Consider the following 26538-nt stretch of genomic DNA (forward strand, 5'->3'; position numbering starts at 1 on the left):
GATGGATTAGTCATGTCTTGTCGGTTGGCGCATGCGCAATGCTGATGAAGTTTTGTGGAGCGGCACAACACCATAAATGACAACCGAGAAAAGATCTCTATTTTCTACTAAATTAATCCCGATATTGACTAGGAATGTGTCACCGAAACACAACAACCTTTTGACCGGCTCCAACACCCGTTTGAGTGACCAGGAAGAATTTGTGTGATATGGATAGATGATTGATTATTGATGGGCATCTAGAGTGACGGTAAGCAGAATGACATTTTTACAATAAAGAGCTAAAGCGCATTTTCAGATCATTTTGTAGGTAGCATATGTGTTTATATCCTCTGTTTAGTTTACAAAAAACAGATTTATTGTTTTTACTCGCTGATCATTTGCATGCTTGAATAAACAGTGTCATGCACTTTGAGCCGTCCACGTAGTAGCCAAGTCAACACAGCTGATCATTATCTGTGTTTACAATCTTACACATGTCATTATAACAGAATGTATATTATCTTTGTAGACATTCAGATTTACCTTCACATACCAAAAGTACTGTGTCCGACTCTGTCCTATGCTATAGATAATTAGTTATGGGTGTTACACCTTCATACTTTGAGGTAACTAAATGATAACTATACTCATATCATTGTATTTTCATAGTTTCCCAAGGTTTATTCAAACATTACCATGATATGACAGTATTATCACTCAATTTATAATACAAAACAATAGCCTAGTGGTCAAAAATGTGGACACTGAATTTATGTTTTTCATTGTCTTTAAACCCTTTTGATATAAAGGTTTATGCCCAAATGCTTGAAATAAGTTATGGAGACATATAAATTGTTTCTCCATATTGTTAACAAAATCTAAATTGTATTATTATTATTATTTATATATATATATATATATATATATATATATATAGAGAGAGAGAGAGATAAGTTGGTCTGCATTGTGAAGGAAAAGCAGCTAACATGTGCCCAGTGTGGCTACTTTTTGTGGAGGCTACAAAATGAGATGTGACTGCTTAAAGGAATATTCTGGGTTCAATACAAGTTAAACTCAACCAACAGCATTTGTGGCATAATTTTGATTACCACAGAAAATTATTTTGACTTTCCCCTCCTTTTCTTTAAAAAAAAAAGCAAAAATCTTGGTTACAGTGAGGCACTTACAATGGAAGTCAATGGGGCCAATCCGAAAACATTAAAATACTCACTGTTTCAAAAGTATAGCCACAACACATAAACAATATGTGTGTTAACATGGTTTTAGTGTGATAAAATCGCTTATTAACCTTTTCTGTGTAAAGTTATAGCCAATTTTACAACTTCGTCGCCATGATGATGTAATGTCAACAAACCCTAAAATTACTGTAAAAATGATAATTTAAACAACTTTACAGCTCAAATAATACATGAGATTTAACAGAAGAATTAATGTAATTGCTTTTATAAAACTATAAGCTTTACATTTCTGCCTTTAAACCCTCCAAAAATGTGGCCCCATTCACTTTCATTGTAAGTGCCTCACTGTAACCCAGATCTTTTGCTCTTTTAAAAGAAAAGGAGGGACAAGTCAAAATTATTTTTTTGTGGTAATCAACATTATGCCATAAGTGTTGTCGATTGAGCTTAACTTGTTTTGAACTTTCCCATACTACCATTTGGGTTATATCATAGTTTTGATGACGTTTCTGTTATTCTAAAATGTGGAAAATAGTAATAATAAAGAATGAGTGTGTTTGTCCAAATGTTTGAATGGTAGTATGTGTTTAGGTTTATTTCATGGTCACTAACTGTTTTAATCTTACACTTTCCTAATCTGTTCATTTCTGTTGTTCTACATGGCCCAAGACTTTTTGAAAAATAGGTGATTCATAAAGGATTTCTAATGCTTTTACTTGAGAAAGTCTAAAAGTTATTGGAGAGAAGCCAAATACTTTGACTGTACAAATAAGAATGGCAGAGCAGGATTTTCTCCCCGATGAAGGTTTGGAGATTGAACAGAGTTTCCAACCTTCCCCTTATGAGTCCTTAAACTCTCGAACTGAAGCTTCAGCCAAGGAGGCACATAGCGCTGCTGACAGCTCTGATCTTTTGTGCACTTCTCTCATGGTGGAGACTGACTACTCAACAAACCTTTCCAAATCCACTAATTTCCACAGTGAAAATCAAAACAGCCCCGACTTGGAGGATCTAGACTCTTACAACCTAATCGAGCCCCCTCCACTGGACTGGAGGTCTGACTCATCCAGCGAGGCCGGTTTGGTTGGAGAACTTGAAAGCTGTTTGGTGGTAGATTTTGAGGGTCCTGGATCTTTTAACATGGACTTGAATGAAGATAAAATATCTGCTGCTGACTTCGGAGCTCATGACTCTAGTGAAGCTTCGGAAAAAATGGAGGGTCTTTTGGTTCAAGAAATGTGCAAGGCCAAGCCAGAAATTTGTGGATTGCAAAATCAGGAAGAGCAATGGCAAAGAAAAGAGAAGCAGGTGTTGGAGAACAAAAGAAAAATTAAGAATGAAGAAATGAGTAGGATACATGATCTTGACCACTCTCACATTCAAAGTCTCCTGACTCAGCTCCATTTCTTCCATCCATCAACTCCTCTTAATATTCCCACCCACTGCACTCCTGATGACTCGGCCAATCACAGTGCTCCGCATCACTCTTCTACTCCAGCAAAAGCCGCCGCCCCCGCCTGCGAGGACTTGAAGCCGAATGCCCAACCAGCATGTGCAGACATGAGTATCCCCGCAGCTCTGCTCTTTTCACAGGATTATCAGAAAGAACTTCTGCAGCTATTGGAGGATCCAGACCCTGAGGAACCCAAAGCCGACCCACAGGGGAATGCCGAAACTCGGTCAGGACTTAGAAGGCAGAGCAGTGATGCTTTTGAGATGTTTTCAGCGTCTCACAGCGAGGATGCCTGGCATAGACACCTGCAGGACGAGCTGTTGGTCTCAGGAGTCACAGAGGAGGAACAGTGGGTAGCGTCTGAAGGCCTGGCTACAGATCAATCTGTAGGGGAGAGCAATGATCAGGTAAGAGACAGTTTGTGCTTGTTGTTATAAGGGGTGGGAATCTTTAGGTACCTTATGATGTTTTTCGATTCTGATTCTTGAAGTCACAATCCGATTCCAAACTGAATCCTAATACATCAACATTTTTCTTATTGATTATTCTGATTTGCAAAGGCAAAACACAGTAACTTCACATTTTGACCAAAATCGGGTTTCTTAGAGTGTGACTGACAGCTCTGGCTCAACTATAACCGGTTTTTAAGAAAATTACAGTAACTACAAAATCTACATGAAAATCAAATGGTACAGTTACTGTGTATTTACAGCCCTTGTATGGCAGTATTGTCATCATAATTGACAATTATATAAATAAAAGTGAACTCTGACTTATTTATTAACAAAGAAGCCCTTCACATTCAATATGAATGAGCTGTGAACAAAACATGCAATGTCCATTAAATTCAATAAACAGTTCTCTATCAACACACTCAGTTAAAAGGAGTTTCACAGTTTTTCATTTTCTTTCTTTAGAATCTTTAATCAAAGAAATCTCTTTAAGGCACAAGAAAATAAATAACAGAAAATAAATATCGGCTATCTATCAAAACACTCAATACTATTAAATTAAATACTTCAGCTGATTATATTTAAATAGTTCAGTTCACCCAAAAATGAAAATTCTCTCATCATTTACCCTCATGCCATCCCAAATGTGTATGACTTACTTTCTTCTGCTGAACACAAACGAAGAGTTTTAGAAGAATATCTCAGCTCTGTAGGTCCATACTTTGCAAGTGAATGGTGACTGAAACTTTGAAGCTCAAAAGAACACAAAGTCAGCATAGAAGTAGTCCATACGACTCCGGTGGTTTAATCCATGACTTGGTTGAGAACAGACCAAAATAAAATTCCTTTTTCAACGTACATCTTGCCATTTCTGTCTCGATTACACTTCCTAGTGCTTGACGCATGTGCAGAGTGCTAGATGGCGCTATGAAGTGTAATTGAGCTTGAGATCATGATCACCAAGGGGACTGCTGATGATTTATTGTGAAAAAGGAGTTATACTTTGGTCTGTTCTAACCCAAATCCGATTGGATTGCTTCAGAAGACATGAATTAAAACTGGAGTCATATGAATTACTTTTATGCTGACTTTGTGCTTTTTGGAGCTTCAGAGTTTTGGTACCTATTCACTTGCATTGTGTGGACCTACAGAGCTGAGATGTTTTTCAAAAAATCTGTTCTGCAGAAGACAGAAAGTCATACACATCTGGGATGCCATAAGGGTAAGTAAATGACAAGAGAATTTTAATTTTTGGGTGAACTATTCCTTTAAGAAATCTATTAAGCATCTCATGTGTGCACTGTCCTGATGAGCATGAGACCGCCAATGAGCAACAGCCAAATGAAATAGAGAGAGAGCGCAAGATGAGAGAAAGGCACTGGGAAGTAGGAGACAGAAAAAAAAAACGAAAATAAAAACATCACCCACGTCTTCCGAACCGCTGTCTTATCATTATTTTCAGCTATTTGTTCCTGTTCTTTGCAAATCAGTGCAATAATGGGCGTGGACCCATCTTTCATGTTGTTTGTTGACATGCTATCACAAATAAACTCTTCTTTTTGCAAGAGATTGTGAATGAATTTCGGGATCGTAGTTTCAGTCAGGGACGAATGTTCGTGTGGTTGATACACCCTGTCTGTGATTAGTCATGCTGTGTGTGCTTGGCTTTAGTATATGCGCGTATAACAATTTGTTTCTACCATCTCACTCTGCTGCGCACATATTTGCTACTGCGCTGCCACGGTTTAAATTGAACTCTGAATCGATTCTGAATTTTTGAGGTTCGATTCAGAATTGTTGGAGAAAGAAACGTGATGCATCGATGAATAACCTTTATTGTTATGGTAGTTAGAAACATCAGACTTTTGTGACATCACTGACCAAATTTTTTTCTTTTGTCTTTTAACAGAAAGCTGAGATGCAGCCTGCTTATAAGAATGGTATGAATAATGTAGAATTCTTTTCAGCAATGCACAAAGCTACATATTTTCAAAATCAAATAGTCAGTGGGATGGCTTAACGACTTGTCGACTAATTGGTCTTAAATCGTTAACCAAGATTATTAAGTGCTGAAAAAGTAGTTCATTGTTAGTTCATTGTGGTGATGTGGGCGTGGCCGAGCAACATCTGTGGAGAGCGAGGCCAGGAGAGGAAAAACGGTAAGGATTGACACATGTGGGAAATTATCTCTAACAGCTGTTCTGTGTTACAGTGAGAGCTGGAGAGGGATAAATAGGGAGTCCAGACCGCCGGAGGGGAGAGAGAGAGACGCACACAGCAGAGTTTGTATGTGTTCATGTTGTGCTGAAAAGCAAAACATTTTTGGAGGAAGATACGCCGTCATGGAGTCCTCGCCCTTCACCGAACTTCTCAAGATCCTTCTCAACATCCAACAATCTCAACATCAGTCTCTGCTTGAGCTGTGTCAGGAACAGGAGCAGTGCTTTCAGGGCCCCCTCCAAGCTTAAGCGGATGATCGACAGGTGCTATGGAGCTTGATGCCCCAGAGGGATTCTACCGATGCGCCACCGGCCCCCCATGCCTCTTCACGCTCACCAAGATGGGACTAGAGGACTACCCGGAGGCATTCGTGGAGTTATTTGAGCAGGCGGTGGAAGCACTGGGGTGGCCGGAGACCCAGTGGGTGGTCCGGCTGCTGCCTCTGTTGTCGGGAGAAGCTCAACTGGCAGCCCAACAACTCCCAGTCGCCAAACTCCTGGGGTATCAAGACTTGAAATGAGCCATCTTGCAGCAGGTCGGCCAGAGTCCTGAACAACACTGTCAACGTTTCTGCTCGCTGATGTTTAGCGAGCTCGGCCACCCATTCGCATTCGCCCAACAGCTCCATGACGCCTGTCGGAGGTGGCTGCTGGCAGAGGATTGCGATGCTGGAGCTGTCATTGACCTTGTGGTGCTGGAGCAGTTCGTCGGCTGCTTACTGAAAGGGACGGCTGAGTGGGGCCAGTGCCACGCCCCGGCGTCGCTGACGGAGGCAATCCAGCTGGCTGAGGACCATTTGGTGGCGTATTCGGGGGCAGGCGAGCCCCCTTGTCTATCTCTCTCTTTCTCATCCCTCCCCCTCTCCTTCCCCTCGTCCTGTTCCTATTTCCTGGAAACTGTGAATTCCGACCCCAAAACTGGTTCCCTTTTCCCATGGGACATTCAACCCGCCGGTTTTCCCTAACCCTTTCCGCTGTCCCCCATAGGCTGGTGAATCCGCTGCCACGGGAGTGGGCGTGAAGTCTGGGCCAGTCTGTTGGAGCTGCGGGGAACCTGGGCATTTCCAGGACCGGTGCCCCGTGATGGAGGTTGGGGACATTGGTCCGGATCCCCGACGCGCCACAGGCCGCCCCCGATCAAGCAGGAGCATACCAGATACCTGTGAGTATTAAGGGGGGAACATACCAAGGTGGATTGTAATAAAATCTCCATTCACCAAAGCTTGGTTCAATCCGAGGCTTTGGATACAGGCCGGCGGGTGAAGGGAAGGTGTGTGCACAGGGATATGCAAAAATGACCCTATAGTGATGTCATTATTCAATTTTGGAGACAAAAGCATAGTGTCGAGGCTGCGGTTAGTCCCCGCCTCTTCCATCCACTAATCTTGGGTACGAATTGGCTGGCATTTACAACTTTATTAAGGGGAATGTGTGTGGATGGGTCCTGCAACAAAATGTTTCGGTGTGTGATTTGCTGGCTGGGGAGGCGGTGCCAGGGCCGTCTACGTTAGCTCCACCTCGAGGATGTAAGGGAGGGGGAAGTCTCAGCTTCCCCAGCCCTTAGAGGATTCCCGATAGAGGATTTCCCTCTGGAGCAGACGTGAGACGAGACCCTTCGGCATGCCTGATCAAGTGAAAGTGATTGATGGTCAATGCCTCCAGCTAGACATTGCTCTCACATATCCGTATATTTCAATTATCAAGAATCGGTTGTATCGAGTGATGCAGGACAAAGGAGGATACAACCCAATTGTTAATGCCGTGGAGCCGTCGGAAATGTTATTCCAGATGGCTCATTATAATCCGATGGCAGGTCACTTAGGTCAGGAAAAGACACTGAACCCTCTAATGGCCCGTTTCTATTGGCTGGGCATTTGCAGGGATGTTCGCAGGTGGTGTGCGGCATGCCGTGAATGTCAGCTGATGAATCTGCCGGCCACCCCAAGAGCGCCATTGTGCCCCCTACTTTGATTAAGGTCCCCTTCTAAAGAATTGGTATGAACCTCGTCAGGCCGTTAGAACGGATGGCATGCGGGCATCGCTTTGTGTTGGTTCTGGTGGACAATGCGATATCCGGAAGCAGTGCCTATGCGCAAAATTTCAGCGCGAAGTGTTGCGGAGGCACTCTTCAGGATCATCTCCCGAGTGGGGATTCTGAAAGAAATCCTCACTGATCAGGGCACTACATGTATGTCACGTACATTATGTGAACTGTACAAATTATTGAGGATTAAATCGAATCAGACCAGTGTTTACCATCCCAAAATGCATGGCTTGGTTGAAAGATTTAATCAAACCCTAAAGAATATGATTCTTAATTTTGTGCACGAAGACACTAGAAATTGGGACAAGTGGGTCGAGCCCCTATAATTTGCAGTATGAGAGGTCCCGCAAGACTCCACAGTGTTCTCCCGATTCAAATTATTGTACGGGCATCGACTGCGCAGCGTGCTCGACGTCCTATGGGAAAACTGGGAGGAGGGACCTTCAAACAGCAAAAACTAAATTCAATACGTTATTGACTTGAGAACAAATCTCCTCACAGTGGGGCAGTTAACACAGGAGAGTTTGCTCCATGCTCAAGAACATCAAACCCGGCTATATAATAGGGGTAATTGACTATGGGAATTTATACCGGGAGATAAAGTCCTTGTATTGCTTCCCACATCGAGCTCTAAATTACTCGCCAAGTGGCAAGGACCCTTTGAGGTCACACAGCGAACTGGGGAAATCGATTATGAGGTGAAATAAATGGATAGAGGCGGAGCACGTCAGATTTACCACCTCAACCTCCTAAAGCTGTGTAGAGAGGCAGTCCCCGTGACTTTGGCGGCAGTGGTTCCGGAGAGGGAGGATCTTGGACCGGAGGTGAACTTAAAAGCCACCGATCGAGTCACCCTGGTTACTTGTGGAGACCACCTCTCACCATCCCAAGTCACGGAGGTTGCCAGGTTGCAAGGAGAATTTTCTGATGTGTTCTCGCCTCTTCCCGGTCGTACAAATCTAATAGAGCACCATATCGAAACGACCCCAAGGGTTGTGGTACGTAGTCGTCCCTACCGATTACCCGAGCGCACAAAAAAAAGTGGTTCGGGAAGAATTAAAGGCCATGCTGGATATGGGGGTAATAGAAGAATCCTACAGAGACTGGGCCAGCCCGGTGGTTTTGGTTCCTAAGAGTGACGGCACAGTCCGGTTCTGTGTGGATTATAGAAAAGTCAGTGTGGTATCTAAATTTGATGCATACCTGATGCCTCGGATCGATGAGCTGCTCGATTGGTTAGGCACAGCTCGCTTTTATTCGACACTGGATTTAATGAAGGGATATTGGCAGATCCCCTTAACTCTCATGTCTTGTGAAAAGACGACATTTTCCACAACGTTCGGATTACACCAATTCGTGACACATCCGTTTGGTTTGTTCTGGGCCCAGCTACGTTTTAGTGGCTCATGGACTGAATCCTCAGACCGCACGCTGCTTATGCCACTGCCTATTTGGATGACATCATTATTTAAAGTAATGATTGGCAGCGGCACCTGCAGAATCTGAGGGCTGTCCTGAGGTCGTTGAGATGGGCGGGACTCACGGCTGGCTGGCTGGCTATTATCGCAGGTTTGTGCCTAATTATTCAACTATCACAATCCCGCTGACTGATCTGACTAAAAAGGGGGCACCAGATCCAGTCCAGTGGACGGAGCCGTGTCAGCAGGCGTTCACACGGGTGAAAGCTGCACTTTGCGGCAGGCCATTAATGCACTCTCCTGACTTCTTGCAGATGGATGCAACGGACAGGGGGTTGGGAGCGGTACTGTCCCAGATGGTGGAGGGGGAGGAGCGCCCCGTGCTGTACATCAGTGACAGTTTGCGACTAAGGGAGATTAGATACAGCACGATCAGGTGGGCGGTCCTTACCCTCTGGCACTATCTGTTGGGGCATGCTTTCTCCCTGTTTGGACCACGCCCCGCTCCAGTGGCTCTATCGCATGAAGGATACCAATGCGCAGATCACCCGTTGGTATCTAGCTTTCCAGCCTTTTAAGTTAATGGTGGTCCACAGGCTGGGGGTGAAGATGGCTGTGGCGGATTTCCTCTCTAGAAATGGGGGGGAAGTAAGTCATAGGCCGGAATGCTCCCCGGCCTGAGTCGGGTATTTGGTAATGTGGGCGTGGCCGAGTGACATTTGTGGAGAGCGAGGCCGGGAGAGGAAGAATGGCAATGATTGACACCTGTGGGAAATTAGCTCTAACAGCTGTTCTGTGTTACAGTGAGAGATGGAGAGGGATAAAATGGGAGTCCAGACCGCCGGAGGAGAGAGAGAGAGAGACGCACGCAGCAGTGTTTGTGTGTGTTCATGTTGTGCTGAAAAGCAAACAGTGGTGAAAATACTGAGAAGTGTATTAAAAATAAAGACTCACGTGGATTCTTTATCCGGCTCCCGCTTCCTCCTCCACGAGAGAACTAGAGACTTCAGATTCATTTGAACTTATGTAGTTAACTATTGTTAATGAATACAACTTTATTGTAAAGTGTCATTAGAGATCTTGTGGAGCAGATGATAAATAATGTCATTTTGTTGTTCTAAGTGCCTGGTCCATGTGACCCTGAAGACCTCCTGGATGGGGTTATCTTTGGGGCAAAATATCTTGGATCTACACAGTTGCAGTCTGAGAAGAATCCCTCCACCAACGCTCGTATGGCCCAAGCACAGGAGGCCATGGATCGCATTAAGGTTAAACAGTATCACTTATTCTTAAAAAGCACATTTATCTAGTGCTGTTTGCTTAGTATAATTTTTATTATTGTTCATTCTTAAGGGTTTGGAATTTGAACTAACCCTTACCCTGCATAACTCATCCCACACCATTTGTGCTACAAACATGAATGATAGCTCAAATCGTATGGCTTATTGGGAAGAGTTGTGCTATTACATCTCTAAGCTTTCAGACTTACGAAATTCTCTTGGCGGGATTTAAAATAGGCGCACACAAAACTAGTGCTGTCAGTCGATTAAATCTTTTTTTTATTGCGATTAATTGCATAATTTCTTTGTAGTTAATCACGATTAATCGCAGATTTTGAAAGTGCTGAAATGTGACACTATATATACTTCTTTTCTTGTCAAAATGTATTTATTTCCATCTTAGGAAGAAAACAAAACAAGATGTAGCAATATAATGCTTTATGAACTTTTTCCAAACAAAGTCTTCCACAATATAAATAGAAATTCACTAAAATAGCACCAATTCAAGTAACATTAAATGTTTCCCAAAGTCTAAGTGGGAGTTTGACTAATTGAAAGAACTAGTCCCCACATAGGTTGCATTTTCATTGCAGTGGGCATTAAATCTCTTAAACTCAAATCCTCCACTATATTAATCTTCCGGTAGATTGTGGCTATTCGCTATCCTACAGCAAATATGCAGCTGCATTCATGATTCACGTCAGGGCGGTAACACCTGCGTCACGTGGCACTTTGAACACACCATGCACTTTACATTGGCTGAAAAATACTTAATTTCTGTCACAAGTCCCATCTGGGCTTACTTTGCACATTAAATAGCTCCTTTCTCCATCATTTTATCACTGACAGGGAAGTGCATTCAGAGATTATTTTATTTAATGAGATAACCTCTGCAGCTCTGTCATAGGAGAGCGTAACGGTCAACTTTAGTGTGTTACGGTTAAGATAGTTCTGCCCATAGAATGTCAATGGGATCGCCGCGTACGCTAAGCTTGTAGGCTCTACATGGTAGAATCTACATGGCTCTGGCGCAGTGGTGTGTGCGTCAGTGTAATGACTCCGGGTGGACACATTACAAAGGTTCCACCCTTCACACCTGTGTTTATGCTGTATTAACGATAAATGCGTTAATCGCAATTAAGAAAGATTAACATGATAAACGTTTAAAATTAATCGCATGCGTTAACTCATTAATTCTGACAGCTCTAAAAAATTAAAAACATAGACTTGCATTGAAGGAGGAGGCCATGTCCAGGAGTATTATAGAGACTTGAGGGTGGACTCTTTTGACTTAAGCAACCACACAGAACACACTAGCAACCACATAGCATGCCCTGACAACCACCATCGGCACCCTAGCATCAAATAGGGATCATATAGATATGAATAACATGGCTACTGCATCAGCTGATCTGAATATTTATGTTTGATATATGTGCATGTGTGTTTATATAATATGTAGGCACCTGAAGGGGAGTCTCAGCCTATGACTGAAGTAGATCTGTTCATTTCCACACAGAGAATCAAAATATTGAGTGCTGACACACAGGTCTGACCCAAACAAAATCGTACAACCCCTTTTTATGTTCTATCAGCACTGTCTTCTCAGATGTGTGGCTTATTTCTCTATTTCTCTCATTTCCAGGAGGCCATGATGGATCATGCTCTGCAGATGATTTCATACATTGCAGACATCGGGAATATTGTGGTTCTGATGGCTCGCAGAAAGCCAGCTGGTGGCAAAACAGCAGACTCCACGGCCAGCTCCACAGCACCACAAAAGAAGTGCTGGATGATTTGCCACGTGTTTTCTTCAGAGGATGTGAGTAAAAAATGTACTCTCGGATATAGCAGAAGTTCGAATTCTTACATTAAACAATGTTCCACATAGGGCCGCACAATTAATTTGCAGCAGTTGAACATTGTAACCAATCAAAAACAAGTCAGTTACTTGCTTTGAGTATAAATTATTATACATTTCAGTAACAGCTTTGTTTATCATGCTGCTTAGTGGGACAAAAGTTTTAATGTAAATCCTATTAATTGAAATCAATTGCTATAAAAATATCAATGGAAATTATCAACAATTGTGATTTTAGTCATATTCCTGCAGCCGTAGTTCCATAGATCCTAACAGTGTGGCATGAAAAGGTGTTTATTCAGCTCTTAACATTTTAAGCATATAGACTGTTGTCATTACTTATAGTAGTCTATGATGATGGCCAATGAAAAACCCAACAGTAGCATCCATCCATGGTAGTACACAAAGTGTAGGAATGTCCCGATACCATTTCTTTTGAGAACGAGTACCAGTACTTCCTTTTCGATACTCGCTGATACCAATACTTGTTTTTGTTTGGTTTTTTCTGAATTCCATATCAACAGTTTATTGAATTTTTTCCTCAAAATGGTGTCTAAATAAATTAATTGATTAAAACTTTAATCAACTGAATACAGGACAATTAATTTTCAACATAAAATTGTATTATTTTTATCAAATGAAGTGCTTTTATACAGAACCTCACAGAACAATCCAAAAAACAACATAGGAGTTATTTTTGTTAAATAAAGTGCTGCATAACAGAGCATCACAGATGTGAGATATTGCTTAAATGTAATACAAATACTATTGATTTATTATTATTATTATTATTATTATGAGTAGTAGTAGTCCAGATCACAGATGGTCCGCTGTGGCGACCCCTATGGGAGCAGCTAATAGAAAAAGAAGAAAAGTAGTAGTAGTAATTTGACAGTGACTATTATATAACTATACAGCAGTGATATATTTCTGTTGTACTTTTTCCATTTAAATCAAGCTTTTATTTTGTCATTTCTGTATGTTTTTGACGGTAGCTTCTCACCTCCGGAAAAACAGTTCGCTACATGACCCAATGTGATTATTAAACTGCAAAAAATGTAATAGATATTTACCATTAGTCTGAATGTGCCTCGTGCTACAAAAGTGAATTAGTGCTCTGCTAGCAGTCATCTGCTACAAACAGAGCATGCAATGCTCATGATGGTGTTTTCCATGTATGACCAAGGATCTCTAAAAGGTATAAGCACTTTGTGACTTTATGTCTGCACAACACCGGCTCCACACATTCACTTTAAAGCGCACAGCACATGCAAACTATTTATTTATCTCATTAAATAGCAGCCTTTGTAGTTTAATAATCACACTAGGACATAATGTGATTTTAATTTGTGCGCTGATGTTTACCCAGTGTCAGATGGTATAGTTTTTTGGTATCTGAGCATTTTTACAAGCACAGGTACAAGAACATGAGCGTGGTGTCAGACCAGATTCCGATATCGGTATCGGGACATCCCAAATAAAGTGTGTTAAAGGCAGAGAAAGATAACAAATTGTGTTCACAGCTAATAGACTAGCCTACAAGACTAGCTGGCTAACTCAGAAAGTGCCATCTTTCTGCTCTTCTTGAATATTACCGAAGTTTTTGTTGCGCACAAATTATTTTTGGTGCGGCTGGCTTGACTGCGGTGAAAGCACTGTTGTGTAGAACAATTGATCGTTATTTTTTTTTTTTTTCAGTATCAACATGGTTCTAAAGTACTGGTACTTTTAATATCCCTTGTCGATACTTAAAAGACCATACTATACTCCAAAAAGCCACTCAGTTTTTGCCCATTTGTGTCCACTTTAGGCTCAGATCATTGCACAGGCCATCGGTCAGGCATTTGGGGTCGCATATCAGCAGTTTCTGTATACTAACGGAATTAAAGCCAGTGACCTGCAGCCAGGCGAGTATAGTGATTACCTCGGCACTCAGGAGCTTTATAATGGAGACCTGGTTCACTTTTCTCGTTCAGAAAACATCAGAGAGGTAAGACATCATCCTCTTTCTCTTTACGGTTGTTACTTTCAACAACATAAGTGTCTTTAGTGTAGCTAGCTAGTTTGAAATGCCCTGTGTTTATTTTTAGGTGTGTATATCGAAGAAGGCAGGGGATATATTAGGTGTTGCAATTGTGGAGTCTGGCTGGGGCTCCATCCTGCCAACAGTTGTTGTAGCCAACTTGCTGCATGGAGGCCCTGCAGAACGTTCCGGCGAGTTGAGCATCGGTGATCGCATCATGTCCGTTAATGGCACCAGCCTGGTGGGGCTCCCTATTGTCACCTGCCAAAGTATCATACGAGTAAGATGAACTTCAATTAAACTTGAATAATTTGTTGTAATAACCTTTGTTTCAAAGGGAGCACACCAGCTCATTAAAAATGATCCAAACAGATTCATAAACATATAGCAAGGAACTACTGTTAATGGAATATGGAACTTTTTTCTTTGATTTAGAGGTGCTTTAAAGAGGTAGTTCACCCAAATATGAAAATTCTCTCATTTTCTCACCCTCATGTCATCTCAGATGTTTATGACTTACTTTCTTCTGCTGAACACAAACAAAGATTTTTAGAAGAATATCTCGGCTCTGTAGGTCCATACAATGCAAGTGAATGGTGACCAGACCTTCAGAATGTGAAAGTATGTGAAAGTGGAGATTTATAGTAAAAAGGATTTAAATATTTATCTGTTTCTCACCCACACCTATCATATTGCTTCTGAAGACACAAATTTAACCACTGTAGTCATATGGATTATTTTATGCTGCCTTTATGTGATTTTTGGAGCTTTAAAGGTCTGGTCACCATTCACTTGCATTGTATGGACCTACAAAGCTGAGATATTCTTCTAAAAATCTTTTTTGTGTTCAGCAGTAGAAAGAAAGTCATACACATCTGGGATGGCATGAGGGTGAGTAAATGATGAGAGAATTTTTATTTTTGGGTGAACTATCCCTTTAAGTGTTTTTTTTTTGTTGAAAAATAGCATGCAGAATAGCATGCAGAAAATAGCCCTGAATTAGCTGATCATGACTCCAGTTAGTGTACATCCAGTTATGAGTGACTGTTTTCTCCAGGACCTGAAGAGCATGTCGATGGTGAAGCTCAGCATCGTCCACTGTCCACCCGTCACCATGGCGATCATCAAGCGCCCAGACACCAAGTATCAGCTAGGGTTCAGCGTGGAAGACGGGATTGTAAGCCACAGTTTATGTGTTGCAGAAACAGTGTAAAGTTGATTTGTATTGTTTAACATGGCTTCTTCATTAGATTTGCAGTTTAATGCGGGGAGGAATTGCTGAGCGTGGGGGCATTCGAGTTGGTCATCGCATTATTGAGATCAACGGGCAGAGTGTGGTGGCCACAGCCCATGAGAAGATCATCCACATTTTGTCCACTGCCGTAGGAGAGGTAAGATCCCAGATCTAATTAAAAAAAACTATTTCTCCATCTTCAGGTATTTTTTAGTATATTAAAAAATATATATTATGGTGTAATATCTAATAAATACTGAGTCTAAAAATGTGTCTTTAAGTGTGCGCTTGGCGTAAACTAAATAAAATATGAACATATGCGTTTCGACTTCTTTGAGTTCAAGGAATAATCAATATTTTCATCTCATTTGTAAACAGATTCATCTGAAGACTATGCCAACGTCAACGTACCGTCTCCTGACTGGACTAGATCAACCTGTGTTCCTTTAAGAGGCTGGTCCTCTCAGGTCCTCACCATCAGATGCAAATGTATATTTTACTGCTTCTAAAATTCTACTTTTTAGCAGAATGGTATAGAGATTATGGGCCTTCATTTGAAAGCTGTTTTAGAGAGCTAGTTATTTAACTACTTTGTTTTGTAATGTGTACATTTGCCTGTTTATGCTGCCAAGCCAAGGTGCCTGAAGGGAAGTCTTGTGCTTGATTGACTATGCATTAGAATCCACATCCAGACTGTACGCCTTACGTGCAAATCATCTTGAGGCTTCCATCACAAGCTTCTTGCACTTCTGCACTATCACTGTTATGACCTGATGTTCAGTGTTTTTTAAAGGGTTTACATGCTCTTTACAGAGCTCAAAATTTAGTGCCTGTAAAAAATTAATGGACCCTGTATTATCCCAGGGTTCGTTTATAGCATTAGAAAGAGGTATATTTTAATAGCTGCTGTATTGGATGTTTATTAAAGAGACATACATAAATTTTTTTTCCCCTGACTCGTGTATTTAATTGTACAGATAAGGCAGTAAACACTGTTCTATGAGTAGAATGACACCGGTCCGGATCCAAAATTTGAGACAGGCCACCATGAAGCCATTACTGCTCTTTGAACTGTATAATTTGTATATATATTAATGCATAATTGTCATGACAATTATGCATTAAGTGAATTATCCATTTATTTAAAATAGCCTTCATTTTCTTTATGCAAAATATTTCTTATTTTAATATTTTAAATTTGGAGCGAAAAAGGACGCAGACATCACTCACCCAACTATTTTGTAATTTTATAACTTCAATGTTACATTTCTAGACCAGTGAGCTTTCCATCGACATAACCAGATACTAGCGCAGACGGGCAACTTCTATTAAAATGAATGGGCGAAATTGGAACGGATGTTCAAAGGAAGTCCCAGAAGGTAAAAGAGCCAGACACCTTTCAGAAACAAACTTTGCCTGTCAATCAACTGGAGAACGCGCATGCCCATTAGCTATACAAGACGGGATAATTGCTCTTTAAAGCGTAAATTTAGGTAAAGACGCACAATTTATGATACCAGTGTTGTCAGATTTTACTGCTGATTTCAAATATGTTATTTGATCGTAATCTTAACCAACTGTTTTGGAGATATCGGTCTTTCCCCATTCAAGTAGATAGGAGATGCACGTGTATGCCGCTTGTTCACGTAGAAAAATATCTACCTAAGAGTGTTCCAAAGATGACCGCCGAGTGGACTGACTTAGCCATAGAGCGCAACAGTCTGGTTCCGGAAGTAAAAAGCCCATTCATTTATCCCATAGACGAATTGATTTTCAACGATAACTTATAAATATTTTAAAACAGACCTACCATGAGCTCCGAGGTTGTTCACCGATGGTATATGCTTCCGTTGAAGCCATCCGTCTGCGTTATCTCAACTTCATTGTTTAAAAATCCTGTTTGACAGCGGAATTCATGTCAAACAACTACATTACCCATGGTACAGCAGAGAAAGATCCACCCACCAATCAGAGAACCGCGTCCAACGAAACCCGCGAAACGTGGCTCGGAGCGACCGCGCGCACCCATGACGCACTCCCTTCACCCTTAAACTACTTATATATATTGTACATATCGGGATATTTTGCAATAAACGTAAAATATATTGTTTCTATACTTATAATCAACAACCTAAAATCAATAGTTTTATATAGTCCCATCGTTTTTTATTCAATGACATCATTCGCAATGCTTCATGGGATTGTAGTCCGTGCCCTAATGAAATACGATTAAGTACACATCATTGTACCTTTGTCTTCATGTCCGATTTTCAAATACTTTTTAGCCTCGAAACAAAGTTCGTGAAGTTGAGATTCACCTCGGAGCTGGTTGGTTTGGTTCATGGCTCACACCTCTTTTATGAAGGATTTTATTAAAAGTCTGTGGAAGAAATGAATGGAAAAAATACTTCCGGAACCCAGACGGCTGAAAAAGTGGGTAGTCACTGTTGCGCTCTATTACACAACAACCCAGCTGCCGGAAATGCGTACAACTGTTGTAAAAGCAAAATGGGCGGGCGCTCTATGAGTACAAACCATTGGCTAGATGTCGTGTATGCAGTGTATATGATTGGTTATACGCTTAATATGGCTTCAACGTTTTGAATGGAAACCCCGCCCATATTTATGTGTCCTCAAAATGTGATCTTGTATCACCGGTATCGCGTACGCACTGCAGGAACGCAGACTCGGTTAATGCAGGAGGAAACAGAAGATTTGAGCAAAACAAAAGGTAATAGCTATATATTCTTGATTATAGTGCTGTTTATTGACATTTATTCCGATAGCTAAACTACTGTGAAACATTTGACATGTTTCGACCTGATATGAATGGTTCATTACATATTAATTGTCTATTTATTACATCACAGTGTCTGTTTTCTAGGATATGTAACACCTCTTGTTCTTGTGGCATTGAATCAATAAAGCATTTAAAATAAATAAATAAATAAATAAATAAATAAAATTAAAAAAAGTGTCTGTTTTCTAACCCGGAATAGCACATTGTAAATGAATGTAATTGAAATGTAAAGGTTAAACTGAGCAAAATATGGCCTTTTACAAATAATGTATAACATATATAATATAATAAATGATTTATGTATTGTTTCTCTAAGTTTATCAAAAATGTTTATAAATTGTCAAGTTGCGGCATCTTTGGTGTTGTAGGTAATTGATTGCTGATATAAAATAATGATAAATTATTTTGGTGTTTTGACTAATGAAATACTTTCAGTCATTACATTTAAAGGACTTGTTATTCTTCTTATTATCCTATTATGATGTATTCTCTAAAAGAACACATTTTGACTGTCAGCTGGGTGACCCAGCAAAAAAATTGCAACCTCGTTGAAATATTGTTTAAAACATATATGCAACAATAAATATAGCAATAAATGCAACATAATAAAATTGTTTTTGTTTGTTTGTTTGTTTGTTTTTTTTTGTTTTGTTTTTTGTCTGGATTCATCTAAAATGTCTGTTTATCAGTTGTCAAGTTAAAAAAGCCAGTTAGTGTGAATAATTTGTGGTGCTGTAGGTGATATAGTATCAACATTAGCCTAGTTTCCATCTGCTTTTCGCGCTATTTTGTTATCAACAAAGTAAAAATGCGTAAATTTAAAAAAAATAAAATAAATGTTGCGAAATTTGCCGTCTTCTGCCTGTTTCCATTCAAATGGCCTTTTATCGATAAAAATGTTGCGCGTGATGACGTCATGCCTAAAAAATGTGTGTTTATCTCTGGTTGTGCACCTTTCGCCTCCCAGATCTCCCTAATTGTTTTCCTCCGAAATTTTGGTAAAATGGGGAGAGTATTGAGACAATTCATTGAAATTAGACAGCTTACTGTCATTTTAATTTCACAAATAAATGCAATCAGAAGAGGAGGAATTGCAATCAAAAGTGAACAGTTGCCCTTCTTATAGGACTGTAATATTGGTCCTGATGTTGCGCCTATCGCAGGTTGCCACCGGTTCAGACCCAAAAGCAAATTGTCATGGCCCTGTTCGAGCTGGCAACCTGCACCAAGTAGTGGGGAACTTTTCAGTCTTAGTATAAGGACCATCCATCGATGTGTATATACTGTGTGCACAGATATTAAATAAAAACTGATGCTGTGTAATTGATACACATATGATACATTCCTGATATTCAATAGGCTATTTTGAACAATCATCTAATCTAAAGCATTGCATCACAACTGCATTATGTCCCTCATATCTGTCAGGCAACATTTAATGACCAACTGAACTTGATTGTCATCTAAAATTAATTTAGTGTCATATTGCAATTTACAGTTTCTGAAGAAGCTCAGCAAATGCGATCCGAGGTAAAGAGGGTTAGATTTAAAATATTTAAAAGTTTTAAGATGTTCAAAAGCTCGTTTTCTGAAAGTGAACTCAGTATTGTGTATTTATTTTTTAATTTAAAACATCTTTGTACATTGAAATTATATATTTTTTTGTATTATGGGCTAATTCCATGACATCTGAAAAATATTATGTCAACAATTGTGAAATTTTAGTGATAATTTGCTTTTCCATCAGCTTTTCCATTATTATCAAAAGCAGCAATAATTTCAATATTACATACTGTACACTTTTGTTGTCTTACAATCACAAACATTCATGTTAAATATACTTTTCTGTGCCCTCTTTGCTTTGGAGGGGATTTATTTGCCTTTATTCTGTGTAAGCCAATTAGTATAATGAGGATTTCAAGATCATGGATTGACGGTCACACAACTCTTCCATTTACTTTCTTAATTTGTCTCTTTGATTTATTGAATTGTTGCTTGGCTTTGAGTGGCACCAGTGTATTTGCAAGGTGGAAAATTATTTTATAATTATAAATTATAATTTCTTTTACTTTCCTGTGTTATCATGGCTGCATAGATCTGTGCCATCCATCATGACCATTGGAACTCAGCTCTACCTGCTGCTGTGGAAAAACTTCACGTATCGGAGGAGAAACAAGGTGTCGCCACTTTAACCCAACCAGAACACATACACATACTCTGTTAAACTTGGTAAAGTCTGTCTAAATTGAGGGTTGGAGTAAAACATGGTGGTCAGGGTGTAGAAATAACACCCACCACCACCACAAAGCGGTTATTTTTTGCAGCTAATTTTCCTTATCTAGTATCCAAACTAGGTTCCAAATATATTACTGTGAATGGAGAGTAGACTGAAGTGGACCAAAAAGAGATCCAAATTCACTTTCAGGGCCAGAGACAGTGTGAATGCAAAGAGATCTTTGCCCTTGTTTGGTCCGGTTACAGAAGTCTTTGCACATTTGTTTAATTTCATATACTATACTGCGTAGTGAGTTATTTACATATTTGAATTGGAAAAAACAAGATGGCTGTTAAACTGGCCATTCACCAGCCACAGTGGCTGATGGTGGCCTTCTGTCTTGCTCTCTCTCTCTCTCTCTCTCTCTCTCTCTCTCTCTCTCTCTCTCTCTTCACAGATCCAACTGGTCATTGAACTCCTTTGGCCACTCTTCCTCTTCCTCATCCTCATTGCTGTCCGGCAATCACACCCACCATATAAACAGAGCCAGTGTAAGTTACTCTATGTGAGAAGTGTTGCCCTCCCCTTATAACAGGTGGCTGAGCAGCTAAGCTGATTAGCTGCAGTGAAAATCAGGACATTATTGAGCCTTCTGACATTGTTTTTGTCTGTTACTAAATCGTGACCTTTCTGAAAGATCACTTGAAGATATTTTAGTCATAATTAGACGACACTCTAAATCTTTTTTAAAAGCAGTGAGTTAATATTTGATCGGTTCATTTGATTTTGTTAACTGAATGGGCATGTTCTATGAATTACTTTGTGTCTTTCTGCAGTGGCAGTTCCACTTTTCCTCTAAGTGCTGCACTTTTTGCATTTTCAATGTTAAAATACTTTCTCCTATCCCGGCCAATAATGCAGAGACTATAAGTTAGGCATTTGTATGTTCAATTTCCTAAAAAGTGTAAACAATGTGGCTATCAAAACATTGCTCTGTTTGTTTGAGCATCCTGACCAGCTCGACATAGCAATATATAATTTAATCAATGGTGTGAATTTGGGCTGATGTCATGCAATATTGAGTACCCCCCACCCCATGGACTCCTGCCCCCCTTGGACCCCAAAGCAATTTCATTGGCTGAAAGAAAAGTGAAAGATGCCTGATCAGAAATCCTAAAATATCACTTGAAAATGTATGTCTTAATAATGAAAATACAAAAATCAATTCAGTGTAAACTTTATACGACATATCACATGATATAACCAAAGCAACAAATGATCAAATTAAAAGTTTTTTCTTTGTGTTTTCAGTTAGCCTCCTATGCTAACGGTCCATCAGGCATCACATAGAATTTTTCATAACACCGGGACTACCTGTTTGACCGACCAATTGCAGGAATGTAATAATTTTTGGCAATTTCATTTGGTGACAGTGCGCTGGAAGTGTGCATTTCTGCACCACTAGTGTAAGTAATTTTTGTTAAAGAAATAATTCACCTAAAAATGGAAAAGTCTCTCATCATTTACTCACCCTCATGCCATCCCAGATAAGTATGACTTAATTTTTCCTGCAGAACACAAGTGAAGATTTTTAGAAGAATATCTCAGCTCTTTAGGCCCATACAATGCAAGTGAATGGTGACCAAAACTTTGAAGCTTAAAATGCACATAAAGGCAGCATGAAATTAATACATAAAACTCCAGTGGTTTAATCCATGTGATCTGATGCGGTGTGATCGATTTTGTGCAGGAACAGACCAAAATATAACTACTTTTTTACTATAAACCTTGTCATTGCAGTCTCTAGACACGATCATGATTTCAAGCTCGATTAAACTTCCTAGTACCATCTAGTGCTCTGTGCATGCGTCAAGTGCCAGGAAGTGTAATCAAGCTTGAAATCATGATCGCCAAGAAGACTGCTGATGTCAACATTTATAGTGAAAAAGGAGTTATAGGGTTTGTCTGTTCTTACCCAAAACAGATTGTATCGCTTCTGAAGACATGGATTAAACCACTGGAGTCTTAAGGATTACCTTGATGTACTTTCCGGATCTTCAAAATGTTGGTCACCATTCACTTGCATTGTATGGACCTACAGAGCTGAGATATTCTTCTTAAATCTTTGTTTGTGTTCTGCAGAAGAAAGAAAGTCTTACACATCTGGGATGGCATGAGGTTGAGTAAATAATGAGAACATTTTCATTTTTGAGTGAACTGTTCCTTTAATGTTCCTTTAACTGTTCCTAGCCGATCACACCTATCGTTGTAAATTCAGCATCATGCAAAAGCAAAAGTACTGGATACAGTTGCCATTTTAGAAATATCCTATTCACAGGTGTATTTGTCATGTATTTTTTATTTGTTCTGCAAATGAAAGTGTTCGATAATAGGGGGTTACCAAAATAAAGTGAGTAGTTTTCGGCTGGTCATTTGATCTCAACATGGCTGCCACCTTGAAGGAACAACCCGCCCGAGGTAGAATGTAAAAGCCTTTTTCAAACCAATAATAATGACTAGAATCTTAAACTCATGTGGGTGTACATCATTTATCATATTTGAACATATTTGTCAAATTATTATTCATTGACCTATGTGTAAAACTTTATAAGATGGAAAAACGCACACTTTTTTTTTCAGGCCATTTTCCCAACAAGGCTCTTCCATCAGCTGGCACGCTGGCATGGCTTCAGGGCATCATCTGCAATATCAACAATCCCTGCTTCCATCACCCAACAGCAGGAGAAACACCCGGGCGTGTGAGCAACTTCGACAACTCCATGTAAGATGCCCTTCTGTAATCACAAACAGTGTATCATGATTTTTGCTTTTTAACTTTAGTGACTGATGGAGGATTATTCTGTTGTTTCCAGACTTTCTCGGCTTTTAGTTGATATCAGGACTGTCCTGACTGTCAGTGGTAACCGGACGGCTCTCTCCAGTCTACAGGATCTGTCGCTGGTAGTCCAGAGACTAGGAGAAAGACCAGATGCCTGGCCAAGTATGACATGTTAATTACGTACTTCAGGTTTTATGTCTTACTGTACAAGTCCATCGGAAAGGATAATCACAAATTAGATTGAAAAAAAATACAATTTGTTTCTTTCTGTTTAAAAGTTTAGCAGTAAAGTCAGATTGCTTCTCAGACCCCAGTAAGCTTACATGTGTCTCCTCAAGAGTTTCAGGGGAGGTTTCAGCAGTGTGTCAAACTGTTCTCTGATTTGCCAAGAGTCTGCAGTCATATGTTAGTGTTGTCTATGCTATCCACATTGTTTTTATAACTCTATACTCTTACTATCTATACTCTTATGTCGATAGTTGTCTCATTTGTGTCTAATTTGGTCATTCCTAAGGAACTTTATAAGGAACATCTGAGACAAACTTGATACTTAAATTTATTTTAAATGAGAGCTCCATGAAGTCTCCTGAGCAACATCTGAGCAATACAATTTTCCCTGGGAGAGTCAGAAAGAAAGCAGGCTGTTGTTTTTGTGTTGAGAAGCTCCCATAATCCTCTTTGTTGACTGATTTGTTTAATGGGCACAGCAAGTATGCATTCAGTACCATGCACATGCCATGCAAATCCAGAACAAAATATGTGTCAGATGGGGGCAGTAGGTCAAACGTTTTCTTATTAACAGGTTTAAATGTTTAAAATATGGTCTCAGTGCATGCGACTTCTTATTATATTACAATGACTTGTTAAAATGTAGTGTAACACTTTCTTCTGGTTTTATGTCACACATTTGAAGATCTTCCAGTGGGAGAGTATCTGAGAGCCAGCGAGAGCTTCTCCTCCTTCTTGCGGACAAACACCAGCATGCCCTCAGATTCTGTTGATCAGTTACTGAGGGCACGGCTAAACCTTCAAGTGGTAAGGAAGTAACTGTCTCTCTATTTCTGAAACACTATTAAAGGAATACTTCACTCAAAAATTCAAATTCTCTCATCATTTACTCACCCTCATGCCATCCTTGATGTATATGACATTCTTTCTTCTGCAGAAAACTAACAAAGATTTTTAGAAGAATATCTCAGCTCTGTAGATTCTTACAATGCAATTGAGTGGTGACCAGAACTTTGAAGATCACAAAAATGCCACATAAAAGTAATCCAAAAGACTCTAGAGATTAAATCCATATCTTCAGAAGCAATATGATAGGTGTGGGTGAGAAACAGATCAATTTCAGGTCCTTTTTTTTATATATATACCATAAATCTCCACTTTCACTTTCACATTCTGAAAGTGAAAGTGGAGATTTATAGTAGAAAAGAATTTAAATATTGATCTGTTTCTCACCCAAAGCAATTGCATCGCTTCAGAATATATTTAGAATATATTGAACCACTGGAGTCGTATGGATTACTTTTATGCTCACTTTATGTGATTTATGGAGCTTGAAAGTTCTAGTCACCATTCACTTGCATTTTATGGACCTACAGAGCTGAGATATTCTTCTAAAAATCTTTGTCTGTATTCAGGAGAAGAAAGAAAGTAACACACATCTGGGATGGCATGAGGTTGAGTAAATGATGAGAGAATTTAGGATTTTTGAAATATAATTTATAAAATGGTGTGGGACGAGTTACAATCCAAAGATTAATACTTAGGACATGAACATTTTTATCAAACCTGTTGGCATGCTGAATAATACATTAATTTCAACATTTCAATCAATGTTTGTAGTAATTTGCTACATAATGTTCTTGTGTTGTGTTGTTCTCAAGGTGGCGTTAGCAGGGGAAGGGATGCGTTTGTCTGACATTGTCTGTAATGCTTCTCTCTTGGGTCGATACCTCACTGTTGAGGGAGGTGATTCTTTTCCTGAGCTGCAGGAGGCACTGTGTGAGGTGCCTTCTGATATTATGCAGAAGGCAGAACAGATCTTCCTCTCAGAGCTGGACTTCAGTAAGATCCTTATGGTCAGTGAGTTTAGGCTCCAACCTATCAAAATTATTATTTGGTTTCTCATTTTCATTCTGATTAAAACATTTAAAATAAAATTGTTTCAAATCTTAGAGGACAGGATGGAATTTTTTTTGCTGAAATAGTTTTGCGTGCCTTCGCAATAGTTTGGGTTCTCTCGCAATTCATTTACCATGCTTTTACTATAGTAACCATATTTAAACCTTGATATTTGTAGTAAAACCATAGTAATAATACAGGAAAATTAAAACTATGATAATAACGTTTATTAGGGTTTTACTACAAATACCTTGATATTGTAGTAAATCCAAAGTAACCACAAGACTAACTATGGTTGTTCAATAATAAAACCATGGTTACTATATGGATACAGTATACTGTATTATTAACACCATGGTTTCCGCCAAAAAAATATGTTTACTTAACTTACTTTCCATAGTTAATTTTTTTTAAACATGGTTAGCCTACAACACTCATGGTTACTGCAATATTGCTCTAGTAAAAGGATTTCCATCAAAAACTATGGTTACTACAGTCTACAATATTACTATAATAAAACCATAATAACCACAAAATTGATTTTATTACCATAGTTTTCGTTTTCCTGTATTATTACTAGGTTTCACTACTAATATCATGGTTACAATATAGTTACTGTAGTAAAACCATGGGAAATCTATTATGAGAGAGCACAAAACTATTTCAGAAAAGAAACTCCCGCCCTGTCCTCTAAGGGGCTTTAAACCAAACTATGGGAAATCAAACTACAAATGGTTTACTTACAGTCTCTGCATATTAAATTAGGATAGAAGAAGGTATTTTCACATCACAAAAATTACACACAGCAGCTTTAAAGTAACCAGTTAAAGGACAACAGTGGTCAGCCGATACAGGTTTTTCAGTGGCCGATACCGATATCTAGAGAGCAGGATGGTCGATGACCAGTATAAATGCCGATAAACGAAATGAAATTTAACAACAGAAAAGCAGATGTACACAATATTTTATGCAAGATTTACTCAAATTTGCATAAACTTGAAAAGAAAAATACTTTGAAAACAGAAAGTGTTGACTATCCATTGACACATTTATTGGTAGATTTTGTAACTGACACGAGGGAAAGTTAAAACATCTGTTAATCGGCCAAGCGAACACGGTTAATGCAAAATGGCCAAATATCGGCCGATTAATCGGCCTGACCGATATATCGGTCTATCACTAAAGGACAACATTTTTAATGGTCACTCCTAACTTGAATCTCAAACTTTATATTTCATTCTGTTTTTCATGTTTATTCCTCACAGAGAGACAGACTGCGGGCTAACGCGGCTGATCTGCTACTCCTCAGTCAGGCTGTTTCTTCCGTCTCTCAGGAACTAGCGGCAATTATGGATGATGTAAGCGGCTTTGGGATCTGTGAAAATACACAAT

The 26538-nt window shown here is 39.6% G+C and overlaps 2 protein-coding genes across 4 annotated transcripts in view; both read left to right on the forward strand.

Annotated features, from left to right (window-relative positions):
* The first annotated feature begins 111 nt into the window (after positions 1-111).
* LOC127426587 (amyloid-beta A4 precursor protein-binding family A member 3-like) lies at positions 112-16105 on the forward strand. Its single transcript, XM_051673489.1, has 11 exons — positions 112-250; positions 1851-3041; positions 4996-5026; positions 9890-10035; positions 11510-11596; positions 11693-11869; positions 13719-13898; positions 13999-14211; positions 14989-15108; positions 15182-15322; positions 15544-16105. Exons 2-11 carry the CDS (start codon positions 1956-1958, stop codon positions 15613-15615), a joined length of 2253 nt encoding a protein of 750 aa, XP_051529449.1. The 5' UTR covers positions 112-250; positions 1851-1955; the 3' UTR covers positions 15616-16105.
* Positions 16106-17797: 1692 nt separating this feature from the next.
* abca7 (ATP-binding cassette, sub-family A (ABC1), member 7) overlaps positions 17798-26538 on the forward strand; it is a 49629-nt gene continuing 40888 nt past the window's right edge. For all 3 annotated transcript variants that reach the window (XM_051673485.1, XM_051673486.1, XM_051673487.1), the window contains exons 1-8: positions 17798-17896; positions 20061-20142; positions 20638-20731; positions 22821-22962; positions 23054-23181; positions 23933-24054; positions 24909-25103; positions 26412-26504. In XM_051673485.1, the coding sequence (XP_051529445.1) occupies positions 20077-20142; positions 20638-20731; positions 22821-22962; positions 23054-23181; positions 23933-24054; positions 24909-25103; positions 26412-26504 (840 nt within the window). In that variant the 5' untranslated portion in view covers positions 17798-17896; positions 20061-20076. The remainder of the gene's footprint in view (positions 17897-20060; positions 20143-20637; positions 20732-22820; positions 22963-23053; positions 23182-23932; positions 24055-24908; positions 25104-26411; positions 26505-26538) is intronic.

The sequence above is a fragment of the Myxocyprinus asiaticus genome, chromosome 35 (genome assembly GCF_019703515.2).
Source record: "Myxocyprinus asiaticus isolate MX2 ecotype Aquarium Trade chromosome 35, UBuf_Myxa_2, whole genome shotgun sequence".
In the NCBI taxonomy this organism is placed as follows: Eukaryota; Metazoa; Chordata; class Actinopteri; order Cypriniformes; family Catostomidae; genus Myxocyprinus; species Myxocyprinus asiaticus.